This window comes from Dermochelys coriacea, chromosome 1 (genome assembly GCF_009764565.3).
Source record: "Dermochelys coriacea isolate rDerCor1 chromosome 1, rDerCor1.pri.v4, whole genome shotgun sequence".
Taxonomy (NCBI): domain Eukaryota; kingdom Metazoa; phylum Chordata; order Testudines; family Dermochelyidae; genus Dermochelys; species Dermochelys coriacea.
This window is the reverse complement of record NC_050068.2, coordinates 59,332,492-59,356,546: the sequence shown is the minus strand read 5'-3', so window position 1 is coordinate 59,356,546 and position 24,055 is coordinate 59,332,492. Positions and strand designations below refer to the sequence as shown.

Genomic DNA, 24,055 nt, shown 5'->3' with positions numbered 1-24,055 from the left:
TTGGTATAACAGGCTTTAATTTTCCTGTTTTTTTCCTTAGCAGTGGGAGACAGGGCAGCAGGAATCACACCAACATTTAAATGGTGGGGGTGGATTTGAGAGAGGGACAATGCTTGTTTTCAGGTAAGAATCTAACTGACAATTAATAGAATGCCAACGAGAAAACACTCTGGTATAATTCCCACTCTAAAATTAAGCAGTTCATGTCTGGTCGTTTGGCTTCCTGTTCTCTTCTACTGTCCCTTCTCCCGTCTCAGTGTAATTTCACAGTCACGGCTCCAGTGAGGGAAGAAGATATCTCCTACCACTCTCCGGCCTAAGCCACTAGCCTGTGGTTTAACTGACTGAAGAGAGGAGCAGAGGCCTGAAGTTGAGGATTCTGGAAGTTGCATGATCTCTGAGATGGCGCAGTAAGTTTAAAGCTCTAAGCATAGTATAAAGAATCAAAGCGAATGGCAAATTTTAAAATCAAGACTGGCTTTAAAAAAAAAATATGCTCTAGGAATTATTTTGGGGAAGTTCTCTGGCCTGTGTCACACAGGAGGTCAGACTAGATGATCACAGTGGTTCCTTCTGGCTTTGGAATCTATGAATCTATTTTCTTTGCCAGATCTGAATGAGGTCTCTTCCCCCCCCCGCAAAAAATCTCTCAGGTTTAACAAAATAAAGTCCCTAATCCTGAAATGAGCTTTTTTCAAACTTGGTCCAGTCCACATTCTGATTGACACCAGTTGGTTGTGAAGGAACCTAACCACTGAATCCCATGTGCTTCTAAGCCCCCTTCCCCTCCTCTTGCCCCCAAGGCCTCACCTGCCCTGGGCGGGGGGACCTGGGAGGCAGGGACACGGGCCAGGGGCCACTCAAGCCCCCCACACCGCGGGCAGGTGTAGGGTCCACCACAGCTGCCTGCCTGGCTCTTATCATGGCCAAGCTGTGGCTCCAAGGGCCCCAACTGGAGCCGGATCAGGGAGAGTTGTGCGGGTAGCTGTGGGGAGACTGAGGCTGGGAACCTGGGACCCAGGTGGGGGCTGCTTTTGCCTCCACCTCGGGCAGGGGAGCGGGGGCCCCTGACCCCCCCACTTTTGGGAGGACGCTGGCACCCTTGCCCTGGGCTGAGGCTGGGGCTAGTGTGGGGCTGGCCTGCAGCCAGGGACTCTGGGCAGCTGGAGCCACTGCTCGTGCTGCCCACCCACCGGGCGTTTGGGGACTCGGGTCTGTGCTGCCCAAGGACTTCCCTACGCCCACCCTGAATTTCCCCAACTCCCCTCCCCCAGTTTTGTGAACCAGTTACATGCAGTGTTGCCAATGTAGTGATTGTTTGAAAATTTAAATTGAAATTGCAACATTAATATACACTTTGTATGCTTTTAAAGTGTATGATAAAATACATGTATCTGAAAAAGTACAATACATTTGAAAAGTATGAACATAGACTAGCTTCCTTACACAGTTGTTTTTTGTGACAATGTCAGTGCATTCATTTTGGTGATGTTGGCCAACCTAATAATTTCACATTATGATTTGTAAGCAAAGTCTAAATGAGCTCTCCCTGATAGCTAGTGATGAAGTGGCGGCTGGGGCAGGTGGGGGAGGATTCAGGAACAGATTGTATTCACATTCACACCTAATCTATCTAGGTATCCAGCAAACAAAGCTGTGTTGCCCAAGTGATAGATTTTGGCCGGGGTTTGGTTACAAATCACTTGAATGCAGGGGGGAGGGGGGAGAGGAGTAGTAATGAAATGACGTTATTCTTATTGTACGAGTAAAGGGCAGTAGAACTGTACTTAGCCTCTGCTGATTAAGGGCATTGAGAGAGGCTGGGGACAGATGTTTTGCTTGATGATCTGCCTGAGTCACAAGTACTATTTGACCTGCCCCTCTCCACTGTTTAAAGACTGAGCTGATTAGGCTCCATAGTTAGTCTCTTGTTTTGTTAAGTGACCACTACAGTTGAAATCACTGATAATCAGGTCTAAATGCTTAGACTTGCGGTGGGGACAGTGTTTCTGTAGAAGAGATGGCCCAGTCTGCACTAGCAGCGAGGTTCCCCCACTGAGAGCTCAACTGAAATCACTGAGAGCTGTGTGGAACCTCAAGAGACCAACTGGTAGAGGACACAGTGGTAGATGGCTGTAGGGCCATTGACAACAGAGCAATGGAGTGAATATTGGCTCAATGAACAACAGTGGCCAGAGCGAACAGTGAGCAGTTGGAGGAATGAGCAAGGTGCCTTCTTTCCCCCCACCTGGGAGGTGAACTCATGTGAAAGCATCTCTGAACTCTGAGTCTCCACTGACCCAGGACAACACCGGTGAGCATTACTGAGGTTGTTAAGAATGCTGGAGAAACAGCACAGTTCATGCGAACAAACATGGCTGTGGCATCATACTTTCTATTTAAGCAAGAGATACCACACACTACAAACTGGAGGCCAATGTTAAGTGCATTGTCACTTGTTCATCCTGAAGTTGAACACTGGTTCCAAACAAGACCAGCAAATGCTCACCATCTTTCTGCAAGAACTCAACTGACTGGCTAGAAGCATGTGGTGCAACACTGAAAGATTCAACAGTTGAAAAAGTGAAGAACTCTCTCACCACATTCAAAAAAATTACATACATGGCTGATGATGCCCATTTGCATTGGTGCATTCAAGTATTAAGTCATTGTGTACATTATCTTGATGTCTGTGGTAGGCCAGTAGATGCATTTCTAGATGTTCAAGTTATAGAAGACACATTGGCTGCATCTGTGACAATCCACATCTTAGAAGAGTTTAATGCCTCTCAACTGGACCCCAAACAGATGGCTGCTTGTGCATTTGATGGAGCTGCAAGCTTCTCTGGAAGACATTGTGGAATACAAGCTTTGCTTAGAGAAAAGTGTAACCCTAATCTCTCCTATACACACTGCAGAGGCCATCTACTCCAACTAGCACTTGTACGATCTGCAGACTCTTCAAAAGACATTTAAAAAGCTACACATTTAATGTCTTCATTATATTATTTTTTCCAGCAAGAGTCCAAAAAGACTGAATATCTTGGAAAATATAGAAAATACAGTGGGACTGAAGTTCAAATTAGTCCAACCTGAGAAAACCCTCTGGCTTTCTCATGAGCGATCATTGGCTGTTGTCTTAAAATTACTCCAGCCGTTATTAACTGGCTTTGGACAGTATCTACCAAGATGGGATGGATCTAAGTAGTGAGGATGGTGGATTACTTTTGCTACTACATTCAGAGAAGACTATTGTTATTCTCTCTTTTGTAAGTCTACTGTAAGTCTGCTGTTGGGTCATTAAACAATGCCTTCCAGGCATCTGCCTCAACAGTAGTAGATCTTTGTCCAGCAATAGAAGCTACATTTGGATCAGAGAACTATTCATTGAAAAAGTACTGGAAGAAGCAAAGACTTCAGTCCAGAAGTTGACTAATGAAGGCATTTATATTGAATCCTTAAGTGAAGAGGACAAGAGGTGTTTGTTAAGACAACTAAAAAAGTACACAAACATGATTCTTAAAAATCTACAACAGCAACTTCTAGATTCTACTCAACCTCTATGTAGCTTTTACAGATCCCTGTCCTATAAAACACCAACAGTTGAGTGGCGTGAGGCACTACCAGCAATGGGGCTGCCATGTGCTCAGGACAGAATAGAGAATTTGAACACACAGTGGAATATCATTCGACGAATGAATGAAGTTTTGACTTCAACTTCTTTTTTATCATCACTAGTGGCTCAACCCGATCTTTGTGCTATGTTTCCTGGGATGAAAGAAGTAGGAATTCATCTCTTGCTACTTCCAGTCACAACAGCTGAAGCTGAGGGTTCTTTTTCATCATTGAATAGAATTTTGTGTTCTGAAAGAAGTCACCTTCTGCCTGATCATCTGAATGAACTAATGGGCATATCAATTGAAGGAATGGAAGTACCAGACACACAAGAAGCCACCAAAGATGAACGCATTGCATTCAAGAAGTTCATTAACAGAATTGTGCAAAATTATAACAAGAAACCAAGAAGGATGTAGATGTAGTGCTTCATAGAAGGCTTGAGTAGCCAACTTTAATTTGTGTGATGATTTTAAAACACGAGTTAAATCTAATAAAATGGTCATGAAACATTTTTCAGTTTTTACTATGGTGCCATACAGCTCACCTTCACCCTCATGGTCTCACCCTTCATCGGCCTGGACCTTCCCCCCCGTAATTTTGAACACCCCCACTAATTTCAATTCCTGGGGAAAAAAACACTGTCACCCCCTGTAGCCCGTACTTCACTGCCTGCCCGCCTGGCACTCCGGGGCTGGTGCTCGGGTGGCCTGGGGCTGGTGAGGGGGCGACTCTGGGCTCCAGCGGGGGAAAGGGGGTAGAAGGGGTGGGCTGAACAAGGGTTAGCCTCCCCAAGCCCCCGATTCACCCTCCACCCATGTCTAAGCCCTTCCTTTGGATGTGGGACTGCCTCTCCCACACCCTGGAAAAAGCACCTCAGACCTCCTGAGCCCCCAAGTTGCTGATACACTCCCTCAGAATTCCACCTACTCTCTGGTCATTCTTGGCTTTTAGTTTAATCCCTTTGGGGACAACATGGCAGAAAGGCAAGGAACACGGGTTCAGCAAAGGAATGTTTTAAGCACAGTCACTTTACTTTAACAGGCAATAGAAAATTATATATCTTTGCAAAACAACGAATGTCCGGGGGGGGGGGGGGAGAGACAGAGACACACACACACCCGTCCCCCAATCTTATCTCATCCTTCTGAGAATCAAAGGTATGCTCAGTATTCAGGCTAGGTAGAGAGTCCCTCCTTCCCTCCCTCTCTCTCCAGATATTCTTCCAAGTGGTAGTGAATGGCCCTGCTCCACTGAGAAACATCCCTTCTTAAATACAGTCTGTGCTTTTTTCCCAGGTGCTCAAACTGAGACATTCCAGCCTCTTCATCCAGTCAGACTTCAGAGTAGAGTTCATTATTCCATGGGATTGGGTGCAGTTGCAAGACAGTCAAAGTTGATGATCTGAGGGCTTTTAAATCATAGTCATTCAACAAGGTGTCAAGCATCTTTCCTGGGCTGGACAATTGTCTGGAATGCAGTGCAACAGACTGGCCTTGACAACGTCTTTCCAGAACAGAATGCAAAACTGTAGTCAGCACACAGGATGGAAGAGATTGCAAAAACTGAAGTCATAATTTGACAAAGACTATCCCACTATGCATGACAAGTAGAGCCCTGTGTGGATACAAAATTTGTATCTGCATCCGATCCACAATCCGCAAAAATGGTCCACATCTATACACATCTACATCCACGGATATGGATATCCATGGATTTGCAGGGCTCAAATGATAGGACCCTAGGACTTCTGAGGACTAAATGATGGAGGTGAAATCAGGAATTACAGTAATATTAACACAGGCAAGGACATTTTTAGAGTGTTTACTTCATCTCTATCCACCCCTCCCACCTCAACCCATTCTGGCATTTGTTTTCCAGGTGACCACTACACTAGCCATCATCATCAGACTCATGAGACATGCCACAAGCTTCCATTGTTTGCAATAAGACAGATGGTTCCAAGCAACTTTAATGCATAACAATCCCTGGCAACAGTTTGGAGACTTGGCCAGGATTAAACTATCCAGACTTGCATGACTAGCTGTACTTGATTACAAACATGGGTGTAGTTTGTTTCTTCCCTTCTTTATTCTGGACAGGATCCAAATACATTGTGCTTGGTTCAACGAACAAAGCATCTAACTGGAGCAAACCACAATCATCACGGCCTGTCATAACTATAAAGGGAAGGGCAAAACACCTTTAAAATCCCTCCTGGCCAGAGGAAAAACACTTGCACCTGTAAAGGGTTAAGAAGCTAGGATAACCTTGCTGGCACCTGACCAAAATGACCAACGAGACGACAAGATACTTTCAAAGCTGGGGGGGGGGGAGAAACAAAGGGTCTGGGGCTGCCTGTGTGATGCTTTTGCCGGGGACAGAACAGGAATGGAGTCTTAGAACTTAGTAAGTAATCTAGCTAGATATGTGTTAGATTATGATTTCTTTAAATGGCTGAGAAAAGAAGCCGTGCTGAATGGAATGGATATTCCTGTCTTTGTGTCTTTTTGTAACTTAAGACTTTGCCTAGAGGTATTCTCTATGTTTTGAATCTAATTACCTTGTAAGGTATTTACCATCCTGATTTTACAGACGTGATTCTTTTTACTTTTTCTTCTATTAAAATTCTTCTTGTAAGAAACTGAATGGTTTTTTTCATTGTTCTTAAGATCCAAGGGTTTGGGCCTGTGGTCACCTGTGCAATTTGGTGAGGATTTTTATCAAACCTTTCCCAGGAAGGGGGGTGCAAAGTTTTGGTGAGGATTTTGGGGGAAAAGACATTTCCAAACGGCTCTTTCCCAATAATAAACCCGGTTAGATGTTTGGTGGTGGCAGCGAAAGTCCAAGGGCAAAAGGTAAAATAGTTTGTACCTTGGGGAAGTTTTAACCTAAGCTGGTAAAAGTAAGCTTAGGAGGTTTTCGTGCAGGTCCCACTTCTGTACCCTAGAGTTCACAGTGGGGAAGGAACCTGGCCACATTAATCAACTGCTCACTGTTTATGAAACTATATGTCTCAAATAACTAGTTATTGTTAAAAGTCCCTGATCCTGCAATGGGGTCTGCCCATTTAGGAGCTCACTGCAGGATCAAGACATGTTTTGAATTAACATGACATTAGCCATTTACAGATGAGAGAGACTAGCAGGGCAGCTCTAGGTTTTTTGCTGCCCCAAGAAAAAAAAAACAGGCCAGAGTGCCGCCCCAAGCACGTGCTTGGTTTGCTGGTGCCTAAAGCCGGCCCTGGAGACTAGAGTACTTGAGGGTGGAGCCACAGAGTCTGTCAACTGTGCAATGTTGATTTTAGAGTAAGAAAAACAGAAAAAAATGTGTTTAAGGATTTTTTTTGAGTGGTGGGGGAGCATTTATTTATGATACCAGGGCAGCCTGATTTTTCCCTCCCTTACACCAGAAATTCACACCGTCTCAACCTTATGTTTCCTGGATGACTGAGGAGCTAATACAATTACGATATCAGATACCAATGAAAGGAAACCCAATTTTGAGGGCTGGGGATGACTTTTACTCACGTGGTTACCTTTTGTTTATGTCAACATCTATTTGATCCAAAATGCCTGACAAACTATTGATCTGAAAGCATTTTTGGTAAAGATTCAGCACCTACACCATTTCATTTAATAACTGAAAACCTGATCCAAAGTCCACTGAAGTTAATTGGAGTCTTCATTAGCTCCAATGGGTTTTGGAGCAGGTCTTGAGGGAATGCCCAGTCCATGTTTTTGGGTCCTCAGAGGCCTTCAGCAAGACAGAGTACAAAGATTTGACATTCCTGAGATTTCTAAGGTAAAAACAGAAAAAATTCAAATTTTGAAGAGGAAAAAAAGCCTCTCTTTCAAGCCTTTTTCTAATCATAAAGAAGGGGAAGAGAGCACAATCCCTCCACCTTCAGGTCTCCTTTAAGTAAAAGCCAAATCAGTTACCATTTTAGTTATTTGTATTAGAGTAGCAGACAGATGTCTTAACTGAGATTGGGCCCCATTGTGCTAGGCACTGTACAAACACATGAGAAGAGACAGTCCTTGCTGCAAATAGCAGCTCACTATCTAAAGAACAATACAGACAAAAGATGAGAGGGGAAACAGGGGCATGAAGCAACTTGGCCAAACACACACAGAAGACCAGTGGCAGAGACAGAAAGAGACCCAGGTCTGACTCCTAGTTCAGTGCCATGTCCACTAGACTAGACCAGTGGTTTTCAAACTTTTTATCTGGGGACACAGTTGAAGAAAATTGTTGATGCTTGCGACCCAACTTGGATATGATGGGTTTGGGGGGTGGGAGGGGCTCAGGGCTGGGGCAGAGTGTTGGGGTGCAGGAGGCGGTCAGGGCTCCGGGTGCAGGCTCTAAGGTGGGGCCAGGGATGAGGGGTTTGAGGGGTAGGAAGGGGTTCCATGTTTGGGGGGGCTCAGGACTGGGACAGGGGATTGGTGTGTGGGGTTGGGGCGCTGACTTACTCCCGGCGGCTCCCAATCAGTGGCGCAGCCGGGGTGCAGAGGCAGGCTTCTCGCCTGTCCTGGCACTGTGGACCACCTGAAGAAGCCAGCAGCAGGTCCGGCTCCTAGGCGGAGGTGCACAAGCAGCTCCGCACGGCTCTCGCCCACACGCACCACCACCACCCACAGTGGAGCCGGTGCTCAGAGTGGGGACAGCGTGCAGAGTCCCTTGGCCCCCCAGCCTAGAAGTCAGATCTGCTGCTGGCTGATTCTGAGGCACAGTGCGGTGTCGGAACAGGTAGGCACTAGCCTGCCTTAGCTGGACAGCACCACTGACGAGACTTTTAACATCTCGGTCAGCGGCGCTGACCAGAGCAAGCCAGTGCCTTACATGCTGCGACCCAGTACTGGGTCATGACCTGAACTTTAAAAAAAAAATGCTGGACTAGCCCATGCCATCTCCCCTAATGTCACTATTTGTCCTGCACCTTGATAATAGAGAACTTTATTTTCCATTGATGACAATCCGGGACTGTACTCTTCATATGACTAAACAAATAAAAACTGAAACTTAACATCAGCAATGTTGCTCACATTGTATTTAGAACAAGGGGCTCCTGCAAAACTCTTCTCCCTGATTCTGTTTATGTACTCACAAAGAACAGTGGGGAGTATCTGATGAGAAAATAGATTCCTATAAAACAAATTCTTTATCGTAACAATTCCAGGAGTGATGCCCCAGAACAAGCAAACTTACTATATGCACTTTCGCAGGAATGAATATGGTGGTGGTGTTTTTTTAAGGAACAAAACATGAGTATATTGCAAATACAGCATATATTGCAAATGTTAAGATTTGTACCATTTGAAGGAGGTGGATGACAAATGAACAGCTTTTGGTGCAAGTCTGAAGATACCATTCCTTTGAGGATACCTGCCTTTTGGTGAAATCTGGTCTATTCCAAAAGCAAAAAAAATATATATTCTGCGGAAGGTATAAGTCAACTATGGCATAGGATGATATAGCAGTACCCAGAGAGGAGAGGAATTCCCACCAGATTCAGGGAAATCACCCCTCTATCTTGTGTGCAATTTGGTGTCAAACCTAATAAGGGTCTTCCAGGAATCCCCTCCAGCACATCATTCAATCATTAGCTAAAGCAAAAAATGCCAAGATTTACTTTATTTGCTTTTAGCATAAGGGAATTTCTGAGATAAAATAAAGTTGGGTAGTAGTCTCTTAAATTACATTATCTGCATTATTAGAGTTAAATGACTTATGTTCTATTAGAGATTCAGTACTAAGTTAGAATCTTTTAGCATTCTTATAACAAGAAAATAGCAGAGACACCCACTAGCATGTGTTCAGAGTCTCACTGATTAGTTTGTCCCCAGAGAACAGCTATTCTTAATTTGTTATTCCTCCATCTTTACTCTGTCCCATTCCAAGGCCTGGATTACATTATAAAGTTAGGTTGACCCAGCTACGTCGCTCAAGGATGGGAAAAATCCACACCCGAGTGGTATAGTTAAGCCAACCTAACTCTTGATGTAGACAGCGCTAGGTTGATGGAAGAATTCTTCCATTGATATAGCTAATACCTGTTGGGGAGGTGGATTATCTATGGCAACAGGAGAACCCCTCCCATCAGAGTAGGTAGTGTCTACACCATAGCGTTTCAAGTGTAGACAGCCCTAAGTGACAGTGTTTGCGTGGTCAGTTATATCACCACAGTGAGACCAGTTTCATTTAGGTCTATCCATTAGTACTACAAAAGTCTTAACTGGAAAAGGTTTGGAAGTGTCTAAATGAAAGTTACCTTGCTGATCAGAGGGCGCTGACTGTGAACGCGGGTGGAAAGCATTGCTGCCCTCATCTCTGAGTGGCATGGGTTCCAAAGTCTCAGAATTTCTAAATGCTGCTGACAACTCATTAGCTGTTGAATCTGGAGAGATTCCTTTAAAAGGCAAAGGCTGGTCTGGTGAACTTGAAGAGTTTTTAAGTTCTTTTTCTGAACACACAATAGCAGAGTTTGTCAATGATGTGACATTGCCTCCAGTTAATGTCACTTGGGTATAGTAACCACATTTCAGAGGAGACATTTCCAAGCGGGATGAGCTATTTAAAGCCGAAGTGATGGGGCTTCTGCCAGGATAAAGTGGGCATGATGAGGAATCTAGTGAAGATTTAGAAGAAGTACACTGAGTATTATCCCAAGATGCCTTATGCCTCATAAATCTAACATCCATTTGTGTAGAAGCAATATTGTGATGTGTATAATCTGTGTCACTGTCATCATTAGAATCACCATCGGTACTCTCCTCCCAGTGTTCCATATCACTGTCTGGATCTTCAGTTGTCTGCAATACAGTTTTCTCTGGTAGTGAAGATGGTTTAATACCAGATGCATTTAGAACAGATGCAAGAATTTCTTTGATAGCTGCAGTACTGTCCGGGAATGAGCTAAAATTTCCTGCATGCCCAATCACTGCTGGCCTTGAGTATTCATCTGTTTAGGAAAAGTAAGGGATTGAGAGATTAGGAAATCATCAAAAAAAGGTTACTAGTTACAGCATGAATAGAGAACTCCTTCAATGAAAAAACAATTCCAAGCAAAACCCCCAACACCACTTCCACTGGAAGGTTAGGGATCTTGTCTCCTGCAACCAGGAAATGTTTCTATTGTTGATCAATCATAGATAATCATCAACAGTAAAGTAAGCCATTCCTAGCCAAGCATGTATAATTAGTAAACATTTAAACTGTGGTTGGTTGTCCCAATATGCTCCCATGTGTCATTGTTGGAAACTACACGCGAGCTGAAAAGAAACAGCCTTCAGGAAATCTTGAACAGGGGGAAAACAAACAAAAACCACACACATAATGCTCCAGTCCTTACACAATCTCCTGCATTAAGGCAAGAATGGAACGTAAAGTTTAGCAAGGTAGAAGAATACAGATTACTACAAAAGGCAGAGGAATCATACAGTATACTTTGTGTCAAAAAAGAACATGAAGTGCTAGAGTCTTCAACAAGCCATCCAAACTCACTGGCAGGACTTAGGCTGGTCTGCCCTACAGATTTATGTCAATATAACTGTGTTACTCAGGGGTATGGAATATCCACATCCCTTAGCAATGCAGTTATACTAACTTAACCCCCTGTGCAGACAGCACTATGTTGACATAGCTACTGTCTACTGGGGAGATGGAGTACCTATGCTGATGGGAGAAGTTCTCCCACTACAACCACTGCAGCACTATAAGTGTAGACAACCAGGCAAGAAAGATTCCCACTAAACAAAGAGGGTAATGAAAGGTGTAATATTTAGAATTTAAACTTTCATTTATATCCTTTATAGTTGCAAATGTCATTTTTACAAAGGCACTTACTGAGTCTGCAAATAGATGGAAACAAGCACCAAGTTGAGATCTTTATAAGGAATTATTTTTGAAGAATAAAATATGATAGAATCCACTTCACTTAAAAAAAAAGAAAAGAAAAAAAAGCAGCAATGGATACCTACAGAGTGCTTTTAGAAGAACCTTCACATTTCTGAGTGCTTTCTTTCATAGAAAAAAATTACCCTTCTTGAAGCACTTCCCCACTCACTGATACTCCTGCTGGATCCAGACAAGATCCCAGCTGGTGGGGACAGAAAGCAAGCGCATATGGTGCTTTCACTGCAGCCAGCCTTCCCACTCATACTCCTGCTGGATCCAGAGGAAACAACAACTGAAAGTATGGGCCCAATACTGGCTCAGCTAGCTTAGCACAGGTTAAAGACTACACTGCTCGGCCTACACCAGGTTTTAGAATGTGTTCCTTTCAATCCCAGACAAAACAAGGCCAATTAGCATGAATCCATTATTCAGAATGGCAGCAGCATTTTGTCTGGACCCTTAACAAATAACTAAAGCACAGAGTTCCTTGAAAGGAATCAAAAGCTCTATATGCTACAATTTCACAATTTTAAGTGAATTACTGCAAAGTTGGAGATCAACAGAACAGGGAAGAATTTGGTTAAGATTTTTAAAAGCAGGTCTGACATCATGAGTACGATGTACTAGTATGCACTGCAAATCAGTAACTACAAATTATGGAAATGTAGAACCAGACACATTTCTTCATCAAGAAATTTAGCAAAAACTTACCATCAGTCATTAAATGAAGGGCCTTGTCATGTGGTGGATGTTACGAGATAAGTTATCAGACCTCACATGACAAAGAAATTGGCGTGTGTCTCATTGAAGGCAGATAAGTTGATTGTGAAAGTCTGAGAATAGGTGCAAACAGCAAGATTTATATCCAGAGCAAAGGGCGATTTATTAGGACCAGAGGGAATGCCAAGTACCACAAGCGGAACAGAGTGGCAAGTCTGGGAGACCTTTGTCCAAGAGTTGTCTCCTTGGACATTGTCAGGAAATGAATCTCAACTAAAAACAACTGGCAACAAATCTCACTAAGGCCCACGCAACTGGGAGCCAGTATGTGCTGGAATTGTTTGTTAGATAAGAGAGTTTACTAATTTAGGGACTCAAAGAAAACCCCCAGCCACTTTGCTCAGCCTAGCAGCCTCAATATTGTAAAAGCACTTCTCAAAAGAGAAATCTAAGGTGTATCTGAAAAACTGCTAAACATTAATGAACTGATCCCACTGCTTGAGGAAATCATGTTGCTAGTGATTTGTTACTTAAGCAGCATAGACTCAAAAAGACCGGGAATGAAAGCTAAAAGACTTTCAAAAAAGGGCAATACAGTACCGCAGAGTTACAAACACCGGAGTTATGAACTGACCAGTTAACCACCCACCTCATTTGGAACCAGAAGTACACAATCTGGCAGCAGCAGAGATACACACACACACACACAGAGAGCAAATACAGTACAGTACTGTGTTAAATAAAGGGAAAGCAGCATTTTTCTTCTGCCTAGTAAAGTTTCAACGCTGTATTAAATCAACATTCACTTGTAAACTTTTGAAAGAACCGCAATAGTGTTTTGTTCAGAGTTGCAAACATTTCAGAGTTACAAACAGCCTCCATTCCTGAGATGTTCATAATCCTGAATTTCCACTATACTTTGATTTGTTTTCTGGGGGGGGGGGGAAGAGGAGGGGAAGGGCATAGTTTGATAACTTTAATAGGTTGCACTTGCATGTCTCTCTCCCCAGATGCACATCATCCGCCATACAAGACAAAATATTCAAAATACAGCCTCTCCTCTACCTTGGACTCTTTTGCCAGTCTTTCCAATCACAAGTTCTGCCTGCCAATCCCCAACCCTGGCTCAGCCCCCAACAGCCTCTTCTTTCAATCTGGCTTTTGTGCTGTGGAGCATCTCAGGTAAAAATCCCAATGACCAGACTGACTTCCTCCACTATAAATTTGTTCTCTCCTCCTTTAGTTCTGCCATTATCCTAAGTAAACAGCTCTACTTATCCAATTTAATTGAATCCCACACTCACAATCCTAGCTGCCTTTTTGTCATCTTTGACTCACTCCTCAAACCTTCTCCTCTTCCCTCTACTTCTACTTGCCCAATACAGAATCTCACCAATGTCTTCCAAAAGAAAATTAACTACATATGGCATGGCCTTACCCTTTCCCTCCTACAGCTCTCTCCACTTTCTCCTCTGTAACAGATGTAGGTTTTTGCCTGCTCACCTCCCCCACTCTCTCCACTTCCATGAGTAACCTCAACCTATCCCATCTTCTGGTAGTCCTTGCCCCCACTCATCTCCTTCCTTACTCTTTTCTTTAACCTCTCACTCTCACTGGTTCTTTCTGCTCACAATACAACCATGCTTTAGTTTCTCCCACCCTTCAACCCATTTTCCTCTCCAACTACTGCCCCATCTCCCTTCCCCGGTTCATCTCTAAACTCATTGAACCTGCTGTCTGTACAATCGCTGTCTGGAGCTCCTCTCCTGCAATTCCATCCCAAGACCTTTTCAAATTTGGATTTTGCTCCTTGCACTCCACTGAAACCTCTCTCAAAGTCTCTAATGGCCTATTTTTAGCCAAATCTCAGAACTAGCACTCCATCCTCATTCTCCTTGGCCTGTCAGTAGCAGTGACGGATTTAGAATTAGTGGGGCCCTGTGTGTAGCTTCATTTTCAGGACCCAGCCAAGAAAAATAACATGCTCTCTCATCTCCTCCCCCCCCAACACTCCATTTTTCATTCTCTCTCTCTCTTCATCCTCCTCCTATATTATAAGTAATGGGAAGTAAATGAAAATAAAGTGAGGAACCTTGATTGGGGCAAGAGGTTGGGGTACAGGAGGTGGTGTGGGGGACAGGCACTGGGAGGGAGTTTGTGTGCTGGGTGTGGGCACTCAGCTGGGGCAGGTATGTGGAAGGAGGGGTGAGGGCTCTGGCAGGAAGTTTGGGTGTGGGCTCTGGGCTGGGGCAGGGGGTTGGGATGTGGGAGGAGGGTTGAGGGCTCTCAGCTGAGGCAGAGGGTTGGGGTACTGGAGGGGAGTAGGGGGCAACGCTTATCTTGGGCAGTGCGGCTCCCAAAGCGACTGGCACACACATCCCTCTGGCAGAGGCTCCTAGGTGGGGGGCGGGGGAAGGGAGTCAGGAGGTCTCCATGCACTGCTGCCTGCAGGCACCACCCCGGCAGCTCCCATTGGCTGCAGTTTCTGGCCAATGTGAGCTGTGGAGTCGGCGTTCGGAGCGGGGACAGCGCGTGGAGACACTGCCCCACACTCATGCCCAGGGATGCTGGGACATGGCAGCTGCTTCTGGGAGCAAAGCGGCATGGTGGGAGGGAGGCAGAGCAGGCAGGGAGCCGCCTTAGCCCTGCTGCTGGCACATCTCTGTGTGCCCTGTAGGGGAAGGGGGCAGCAGGTCTTCACTTCCAAGGCCCTTCATGGTCTACACTTTCTTCATGGTCTACACTTCCTCCTACCTATCATCTCTCATTTACTATTGACATAAAATCATAGAATCATAGAACTGGAAGGGATCTCGAGAGGTCATCTAGTCCAGTCCCCTGCACTCATGGCAGGACTAAGTATTATCCAGACCATCCCTGATAGGTGTTTGTCCAACCTGCTCTTAAAAATCTCCAACGATGGAGATTCCACAACCTCCCTAAGCAATTTATTCCAGTGCTTAACCACCCTGGACAGTTAAGAAGTTTTTCCTAATGTCCAACCTAAATGGCCCTTGCTACAATTTAAGCCCATTGCTTCTTGTCCTATCCTCAGTGGTTAAGAACAATTTTTCTCCCTCCTCCTTGTAATGACCTTTTATGTACTTGAAAACTGTTATGTCCCCTCTCAGTCTTCTCTTTTCCAGACTAATCAAACACAATTTTTTCAATCTTCCCTCATACATAGGTCATGTTTTCTAGACCTTTAATCATTTTTGTTGCTCTTCTCTGAACTTTCTCCAATTTGTCCACATTTTTCCTGAAATGTGGCACCCAGAACTGGACACAATACTCCAGCTGAGCTATAATCAGCACGGAGTAGAACAGAAGAATTACTTCTCATGTCTTGCTTATAACACTCCTGCTAATATATCCCAGAATGATGTTCGCTTTTTTTGCAACAATGTTACACTGTTGACTCATATTTAGCTTGTGGTCCACTATGACCCCCAGATTCCTTCATGCAGTACTCCTTCCTAGGCAGTCATTTCCCATTTTGTATGTGTGCAACTGATTGTTCCTTCCTAAGTGGAATACTTTGCATTTGTCCTTATTGAATTTCATCCTATTTACTTCAGACCATTTCTCCAGTTTGTCCAGATCATTTTGAATTTTAATCCTATCCTCCAAAGTTTTTGCAACCCCTCCCAGCTTGGTATCGTCTGCAAACTTTATAAGTGTACTCTCTATGCCATTATCTAAATCATTGATGAAGATATTGAACAGAACCAGACCAGAACCGATCCCTGCAGGACCCCACTCATTATGCCCTTCCAGCATGACTGTGAACCACTGATAACTATTCTCTGGGAACTGTTTTCCAACCAGTTATTTTCCAACCATATTGATTCCTGCATCTGATCGGCCCACGATGTCAGCTTCTATAATCCACTTGTTAAAGTTTAAAACAAGAATTTTTGTGCTTTCTCTCTCTTTTGTTTCTTTGCTGCCATTCATGCTTGGGAAGAGCTCCCCATAAACATGTGCAGAGCTACTGCCTTAAAACTCTTAGCCAGGATGCCTACAAAAAACCAAAAAGAAAAACAAAAAACCAGTTAGGCCACTGGTACCACTGCCTATCACACTGACCAACATTGTCTCATGGTTTCCTTCTACTCCCATCTGTCTATATCCGTCAGATGTTTCTTGTCTTATACTTAGATTGTAAACGCTTTGGATAGACACTGTCTTTTCATTCTGTGTTTGTACAGCGCCTGGTACAATGGAGTCCTCCTCATAAGTAGGGCTGATAGGCACTACAGTAATAATGACAAAGAGATTCTCTTACCTTGTGAGACTTTCAATGTTCTCTACTGATTTATCCAGCTTTCCTCCCCCAACATTTAAAGCAAAGCTTAAGTGAACAATGGAAGGGACTGTCCAAGTAGAAGTAATGTGATTGTTGCCTCAAAATTGCGTGTTTACAATGTTTGGGTTTTATTCTGGGACAGCACTGGCTAAAATTCTTCTTTTTGGTCATAGACTGTCTAATCCACCATCATAAACTTTCATCTTTACTTTGGGCTCCTATGTTGCCAGCATCAGAAGTGTTACTTTAAGCTCAAGTTTTGAAATTACAACTAGTGTATTCCTACTAATGGCTTCATCTTGCAAATTGTATTCAAGATAGTAGCCTGTTGAAGTCAACAAAATTACTACTACTTGCATGAGTAAGGGCAAAGTCTTTATTTTCAAATACCATTCAGATTATTCATGGGAAGAAGCATTCATATTATCTTTTGAGAACTCAGACTGCTGTTCTGACCAGAATGGATGGCAGGTTCTCCTCAAGGCAAGGAAGCGAGGCAGAGTGAAGGAGGCACTTTTGTACTGATTCATCTCAACAGCCAACAAATAAATTTTCATTTTCAGTCAGTTAGCTCTCGGTAATTAAAGGACTATACAAATATCTACCATTTCTATTAATAGGCTGACTATCATGTCATGCAATCAACAATTAAGAACATAAGTTAGAAAAATCAATTATAAAAGTCATACCTGAGAGATCTGAAATTTGAGGTGTCTGAGCAAGACAGCTAATCCTTGCTAGGGCAAACACTGTAGTATTCGATGAATACACTGACTCGGAGACAGTTACCTTATTGCTTTGCTTGGTTAACTAAGACAAAAAACCAAAACAAATAAAAAAAGACAATCTGATTATGGAGTTCTCTCAGGAGAACAATGCCCAATGTTTGATTAAGCACTGCAGAGAAAGACAGAGTTTAGTCAAACCTGTGTTACAAAAATGCTCTAATCTCTAACCCACTGTAATATTGTTGCATTTCCATTGTTTAGGTCACAACAACATAAGTTCAGGACTGGCAACAAAAACTGACATGCTTCACAAATGTAATGGCCAATACAACTATTTTATTTTTTAGTTATTTTTGAGAAAACAAAGTTACTAAAATGCTTTGGGGGGGGGGGGGGAAGCAAAATATCTATGGGGAAGAGAAAGAAATCCTGTTTTCTTAGTCCCCAATCCTGCTGACACTTATGCACATTATATTTCTACTACAGTGAATATTACTTATTTCAATGTAACTACTCATGGGAAAGTTAAGCATGTGCCGTTTACAGGAATAGGTCCTCAGTTTGTGTTGAATTAAGATGTTTAAACACACTGGCATAACACTGAAAGTGTTAAGAAAAGAAAGAGGAACTGTAATTCTTGTAAACTAATAGTTGGATGGGAAAAGCTGCTTAGATACGTTCTGTTTTTAAACTAAACAAGCTGCACCAGAGCCTGACAGCAGACAACAGTCTGGTTAGTTTAAAGATCAAAGCAAAGCTCCTTTGGAATCTGGGAAGGAACAGGTATCCAAATCAAAACTGAAGTACTTCCATTTTAGCTGAGGAGAATAGTTACTGGGGACAACCACATATTATGTTATGCTTATATTTAGACATATTTAGAATTCAGTAACCTAAAAGGTTAGGAAAATATTCTGTTAAACATCCGATTTGCTTTAGACCCTTTTCCACAAGATGCATTTTTAAAAACGGACATTTCCAAACATGTCATATTTAATACATACATACATACTATAAACCAGCATCATCAAGCCCAACATTTCTTATAGGAACATAAATATTTAGCAACCAGTTAGTTTGATTAAAACTTATTTTTGAATACGCATTATTAATCAGTTATGCAATAAAGAAGTGTTGCCTTTTAGGACACTAATGCCATAATTATCACACAAGTCAATACCACACCTTACTGCAAGTATTCTACAACTATAACATTTACACTGAATATAATTTTACTCTAAAATGCTGCCTGTTAGATCTTATCAGAAGCAGTTACTAGTCTCAGAATGTAGATAAGAGATTTTAATTACCTTCAAAACAACTCCCACTTAAAGGAGATAATATTTCAGGTTTTGGAAAAAGCCTGAAAAGGGAAACTCTCTTAGATATGTTTAATTATCAAACAAATATTTTAGTTAGATACAATTTTACTGTAAAGTCATAAATGAGTTATCTGAAGTCAATGTCCAAACCTAACAGAGGTATACAATGCACAGTTGTAATCAAAACAAACTAGTCACAACAAATTTTAGTAAAATTTTAGTAAAACCAATTTTCATAAAATACATTTGGTTTTCAATTTGTGTTGGGCTTAAAGTCCAAGTTCATCATGAAACCAAAAGCAGTTTAAGGATATAGCATCTACTCACCTAAATTCAACGAAAAGCAATAAGATGATTTCCAGTTAATAGAAAAGGAACCATCATCATCTTGCTTTACCTCTTGAGCACTTAACTGTTTGAAGGCCTGTGTTCTACAGTAGCTAGTTAGTGATCCAGTATGGAAAGACATGATGGGAAAATCTTCATTTTTTTAAACTACCTGGAAGCAATTGAGAAAAGGTGATAATTACTAAATTAATCATGCTTTCATTTTGTTTTGCAGTCTTTAAATTCAGACAAATCTTTATGTACTGTTAACACTTGACTGTTGTGCAGTTTCTAACCTTCTCATTTACTACCAAGCACAATGGAGTAGTAACAATGAAAGGTTAAATGAGCATCTTTCTAATTCAAACAGTTTACACATACTCAGAACAAAAAAAACCTGTATTCCTAAGGATAGATTAATGACATTTTCAGAAATGTGACATGTTTATCGGATGGGTTTAGACTATATTTTCATTATACAAAGAGAAATGACTCAATCATAATAAGAGTTTCCCTACAATTAGGCTATGTCTACACTAGAGACCTTACAGGGGAACAGCTGTACAGATGCAGCTGCAAAATCTCCCATGTAGCTGCTCTATGCTGACGGGAGAGAGCTCTCCCATCAACATAATTAAGCCACCCCCAATGAGCAGTGGTAGCTATGTCGATTGGAGAGTGTCTCTTGCCAACATAGCACTGTCCGCACCAGCGCTTCTATCAGTGTAACTTATATAGGTCAGGGGTGTGGGTTTTTCACACACCTGAGCAACATAAGTTTTGGCAACAAAAGTGCAAGTGTAGACATGGCCTTAATGTTTTATTTTTTATAAATAAAAATAGTTGTTTAAAAATTCAGGTTCCCTACTCAGTCTCCTTTATATTTAAAGGATTTGGGATGTACTGGTAATGGACATGACAACATAATATTTTTCTTCTTTTCCTCAAACATTAATGTAAAGCTAACTCTCCTAAGGAAATTTGATAGTGCAAAGTTTGTTTAAGGTAAGCTAGTTTTTCCTTAGGCAAGTGTTTAACTTTGAGACCTTATGATTGCTGCTTCATGGAAACCTTTGGAAAACATTTAATTTAGAACCTGCCTGGGCTAAGAGATAGAAAAAGACTTATTGGAACAGCCAGTCTCTCTCCCTCTAACATCTATTATTCTAGAAAAAACTGTTTGTTATGTATTTCAACTCTTGCTTTTTTGCCCAGGATATCTGTAAATAAGATTTTGTGCTTCTTTAAGATTTAGCAGTTATAGCTATCCTTTCCCCACCTGCACTCAAAGTATTTGTACATAATATAAACTGCAGTTCAGAACAGATATACCATGCTGCTGTTAATATACTGTCCACCAACCTACAGTAGCACTCCCAGCTAGTACCAGGGCTGGATTAAGGAATAGGCATTATGGAGTCCTGTCTCCTAGAGTCACATGAAGAGATCAGTCTCCCTTTTCACATTAGAAAAATGTTTCTAGCCCTTCTGATAGCAAAAAAAAAAAAAAAAAAAAGCTTGAAAATGTGACCTGGTGTAATTAATGCCTGAAAAACAGCTAAAACAATAGCTCCAAGTGGTCTGAATAGCCCCCCTCATCTTGATTCTGAAACCTACTTCTATACCTATGTGAAATGTGCCCAAGGGGCTAAAGTGCCTTCATTCAGCCTTGTTTGCTGAACAAGGACAGCATCAATGTTAAAACAGTGGAAAATTTTTAGAAAAAAAATCTATTGTAGACAAAGCCATAGGGCACTATTGTGTTGTATCTATTGAACTCGGAACACCCTAGTACAACCAATGAGAGTCTGTTTAAAAAAATAAGTCTGTGGCATGATACGATCTTTTTTAAAAAAAAATGTTATATTATATATAAATATATACAACTTGGAAGGATTAGAGGTTTGTCAGTAAGTGTCAATTTCACCACGTACACACAAACTGACAAAATTATTTCCATCGATGATAATCAAAATTTACAGCTAGGCAAAATAAGAAAAATGCTTCTTGAGAACTTAGGGTTTTATTTAAGAATATTTACTTTGTACATTGACACGATGTCCACAATTTGTGTTTTAATGGTCACAAAGCTTTAACTTTTTAAATCTCAATGTCTACTGTCAGGAAATAATTATTGTCTGATTCCTCACCAATTTCCCACAACTGTGAAAATGTAAAAATCAATAAAAACAAATGCTTAAAAGTAAACATCAGTATTATCCATCTAAAACATAAAAATCAAATTCTGCCACCCACATATGTATTCCACAGAACTATATAGCCCTTTAAGTGAAACTGATCAACCTTACAAGAAGCCATTAGATGACAGAGAGGTCACGTTCCAATAAAAAAATTTTAAATAAATTATGAGAGACACAAAGTAGGTGAGGTAGTATCTTTTATTGTATCAACTTCTGTTGGTGAGAGAGATATGCTTTTGGGCTTACAGAGGTCTTCTTCAGGTCTGGGAAAGACGACCTGAAGAAGAGCTTTGTGTAAGTTCAAAAGCTTGTTTATTTTATAGTTAAACAGGATAATATAATCTTTACTTTACATACAATAGAATACAAAGTAAGAATATTGAAAGTCAAACACTGAGGAAGATAAAATTACACCAGATCAACCTCTACCAAAGTCCAACTCTATGCTCCAGTATTTATTAATATTTGTACAGTGCCACAGATATGTGCTGTCTTTTACAAATAAATTCAAACAGTTTCAAGATTTGAGATTACAATCTAAGACTGTGATGCTTACATAAATGCATAACTTTATCCACCGGCTTCAAAGGAACTATTCAAATACATATAATTAAATATGCATAAGTATTTGCAGGATCAGGGCCTTAAAAAAAGCTAACATAAGAAATTTATGTTGCAGAAATATCCTTTGATATATGCTTAAGTATCTTCGGATAAGGATCACTGTTCATCTTTATAAAGCCGATTAGGCCAGGTTCAGCCCTGGTATAAAGCAGGTGCTACTTCAGTAGTCACACCTGCTCATACAGCAGTGTGTATAGTCCAATGTTTGTTCATGCAAATAATGAGCCTAGTATAGATGTGCATGAAACATTTATAATAAAATGGAAAAATACTCAAGTAGGGAATTCTTAAATGTCATTATGTATGTGAAAATTTACTCGGGACCCAATTCCACCATGCGTTTCATTCTTTACTTCTATGAGTAGTCAAATTAAGTCAGCAGGACGAATTGTCAAAGGAAGGTACTATTCATGAATAAGAGTAGCAGAATTTGGCCCTTACTTTTTTGTGTGAATTCCTTTCACTAAAAATTGACCACCACATTAAATAAATACATATATTATCACATAGAACAAGATCCATTTTGAAGTGAAGGCAGCTTTGAAGTGGACAGATGCTAAAATTCATGTTTGCATGCTTTCAATGTGAAAATAGCCATTTTACTGAATTTCATAGGGAGGGAAGGGAAATGGCGAAAAAGAAAGTGAATATTTTTTCTTACACTTTCAGTTATCTAAAGAAGACAGATCTGCACAGACAATTGTCTGCATATCTGTTTGTAAATGTAATATTTGGGATTTTTTTTCCAAGTTTTCCCATGAGCCTTGCCTTGCCATTTATGCTGCACTCATCACCATGGAATCTGAGCACCTAAAATTAGGAAGAGTCAGCAGCTCTTTAAGTATAATTTTGGAAGAGGCTTATTTTTTTTTCATCTATTAAATCTGTTATTTTAGTTATAACATATATATCAAAGTAATTGCTGAAACATTACTCACAGCTGATTTAACCAGCATATCAAATTTTCCAGAAACACATGCGAGGCAGATGCTGATATGAAAGATGAGGGAACTCCATCTACAAGGGGCAGAAGCAATGCCCTGGAGAAACCCTACCCCATAGTTGCCTTGGTGGTTCTCGGATTCTCTCAGGAAGAGGACCCCTATTTTTTGTATCCATCTTTAGCTAATAGATGAATGAAGCTTGAAATCCCAGCTCTTGGAAGTGAACAGGTTTTTCATCCTTTACCTCCCACTGGGTCTCATCTGACGGGGCCACCTTGAGGAAGAATTTCTGGACAAGTACACCAGAAAACGAGTGATATAGCTGAGATACATCAATGATATTTTCATCCTCTGGACGGACGACCTAAACTCACTCATAGATTTCTACTACAACTTCAACATCTACCACCCATCTATTAAACTCTCTGTAGAACACTCCTGAACCAGCATCAACTTCCTGGATACCACAATCAGCCTCAGCAATGGAACAACTATATACAAGAAACTCACAGATAACCACACTTATCTTCACAGATCCAGTAACCACCCAAACCCACCAAGAAATCTTATTACAGACAGGCACTCGGATACTACACAATATGTTTTGAGGAGAACTGCTGGAACACAAACCTAAACACACTTAAAATTGCCTTCACCAAATAAGGACACCCCACTAGAGAAGTAGATCAGATCGTGAAACAGGCCATCCAATATCCCAATTGAAGAACCTTCTTCAATATGAGGGGAGTGGGATCGGAGGCTTTTTTCACCTAGTTGTCACCTACCACACTGGGATCCATATGAGGTATCATTAAACAATTACAACCCATACTTGACGGGAACTATATCCTGAAAGAAATCTTTCCTGAACCTTCTCTTTTTGCCTTCAAACCCCCCAGTTTCATCATCAAGAGCAAGCTCTCTACAGACATAGACCCACCAACTCAAAGTGGCACCAGACCCTGCCATAACAACAGATGCAAAACCTGCAGCCATATCTCCACTGCTATAATGGTCATTACCACACACAGTACATCTTTCAAGATCCACGGGTCCTACACACGCCTATCACAATATGTGGTATACTTCATCCAGTGTGCTAAATGCCCCAACTACTACTACTGGGTTAAGCCAATCACTATCCTGTTGAATGAAGTCACACAGAAAAAAATGATAAAAGACAAAAACACCATATTACCCATGGAGAAACACTTTTCACAAAACAACCACTCCATATCTTGTCTGTCAGTCCACATCCTCAAAGGAAACCTGCACAACACTTTCAAAAATGAGCCTGGGAAATTAAATTCATGACTCTGCTACACACTAAAAATCAGTTTTAATAAAGATACTAGATTTGTGTCTC

The 24,055-nt window shown here is 41.5% G+C and overlaps 1 protein-coding gene across 12 annotated transcripts in view; it reads right to left on the bottom strand.

Moving 5' to 3' along the window:
* The window catches only part of RUBCNL (rubicon like autophagy enhancer), a 48,998-nt gene that overhangs the window by 21,447 nt on the left and 3,496 nt on the right, over window positions 1–24,055 (bottom strand). For 4 of the 12 annotated variants that reach the window (XM_043500618.1, XM_043500620.1, XM_043500619.1 and 1 more), the window contains 3 exons: window positions 18,991–19,092; window positions 17,233–17,350; window positions 9,890–10,579 (listed from right to left, as the gene is read on the bottom strand). In XM_043500618.1, the coding sequence (XP_043356553.1) occupies window positions 9,890–10,579; window positions 17,233–17,350; window positions 18,991–19,062 (880 nt within the window). In that variant the 5' untranslated portion in view covers window positions 19,063–19,092. Of the gene's footprint in view, window positions 1–9,889; window positions 10,580–17,232; window positions 17,354–18,920; window positions 19,094–24,055 lie in introns of those variants that run through there. The other 8 variants (XM_038404564.2, XM_043500633.1, XM_038404572.2 and 5 more) reach the window with 5 other exon arrangements.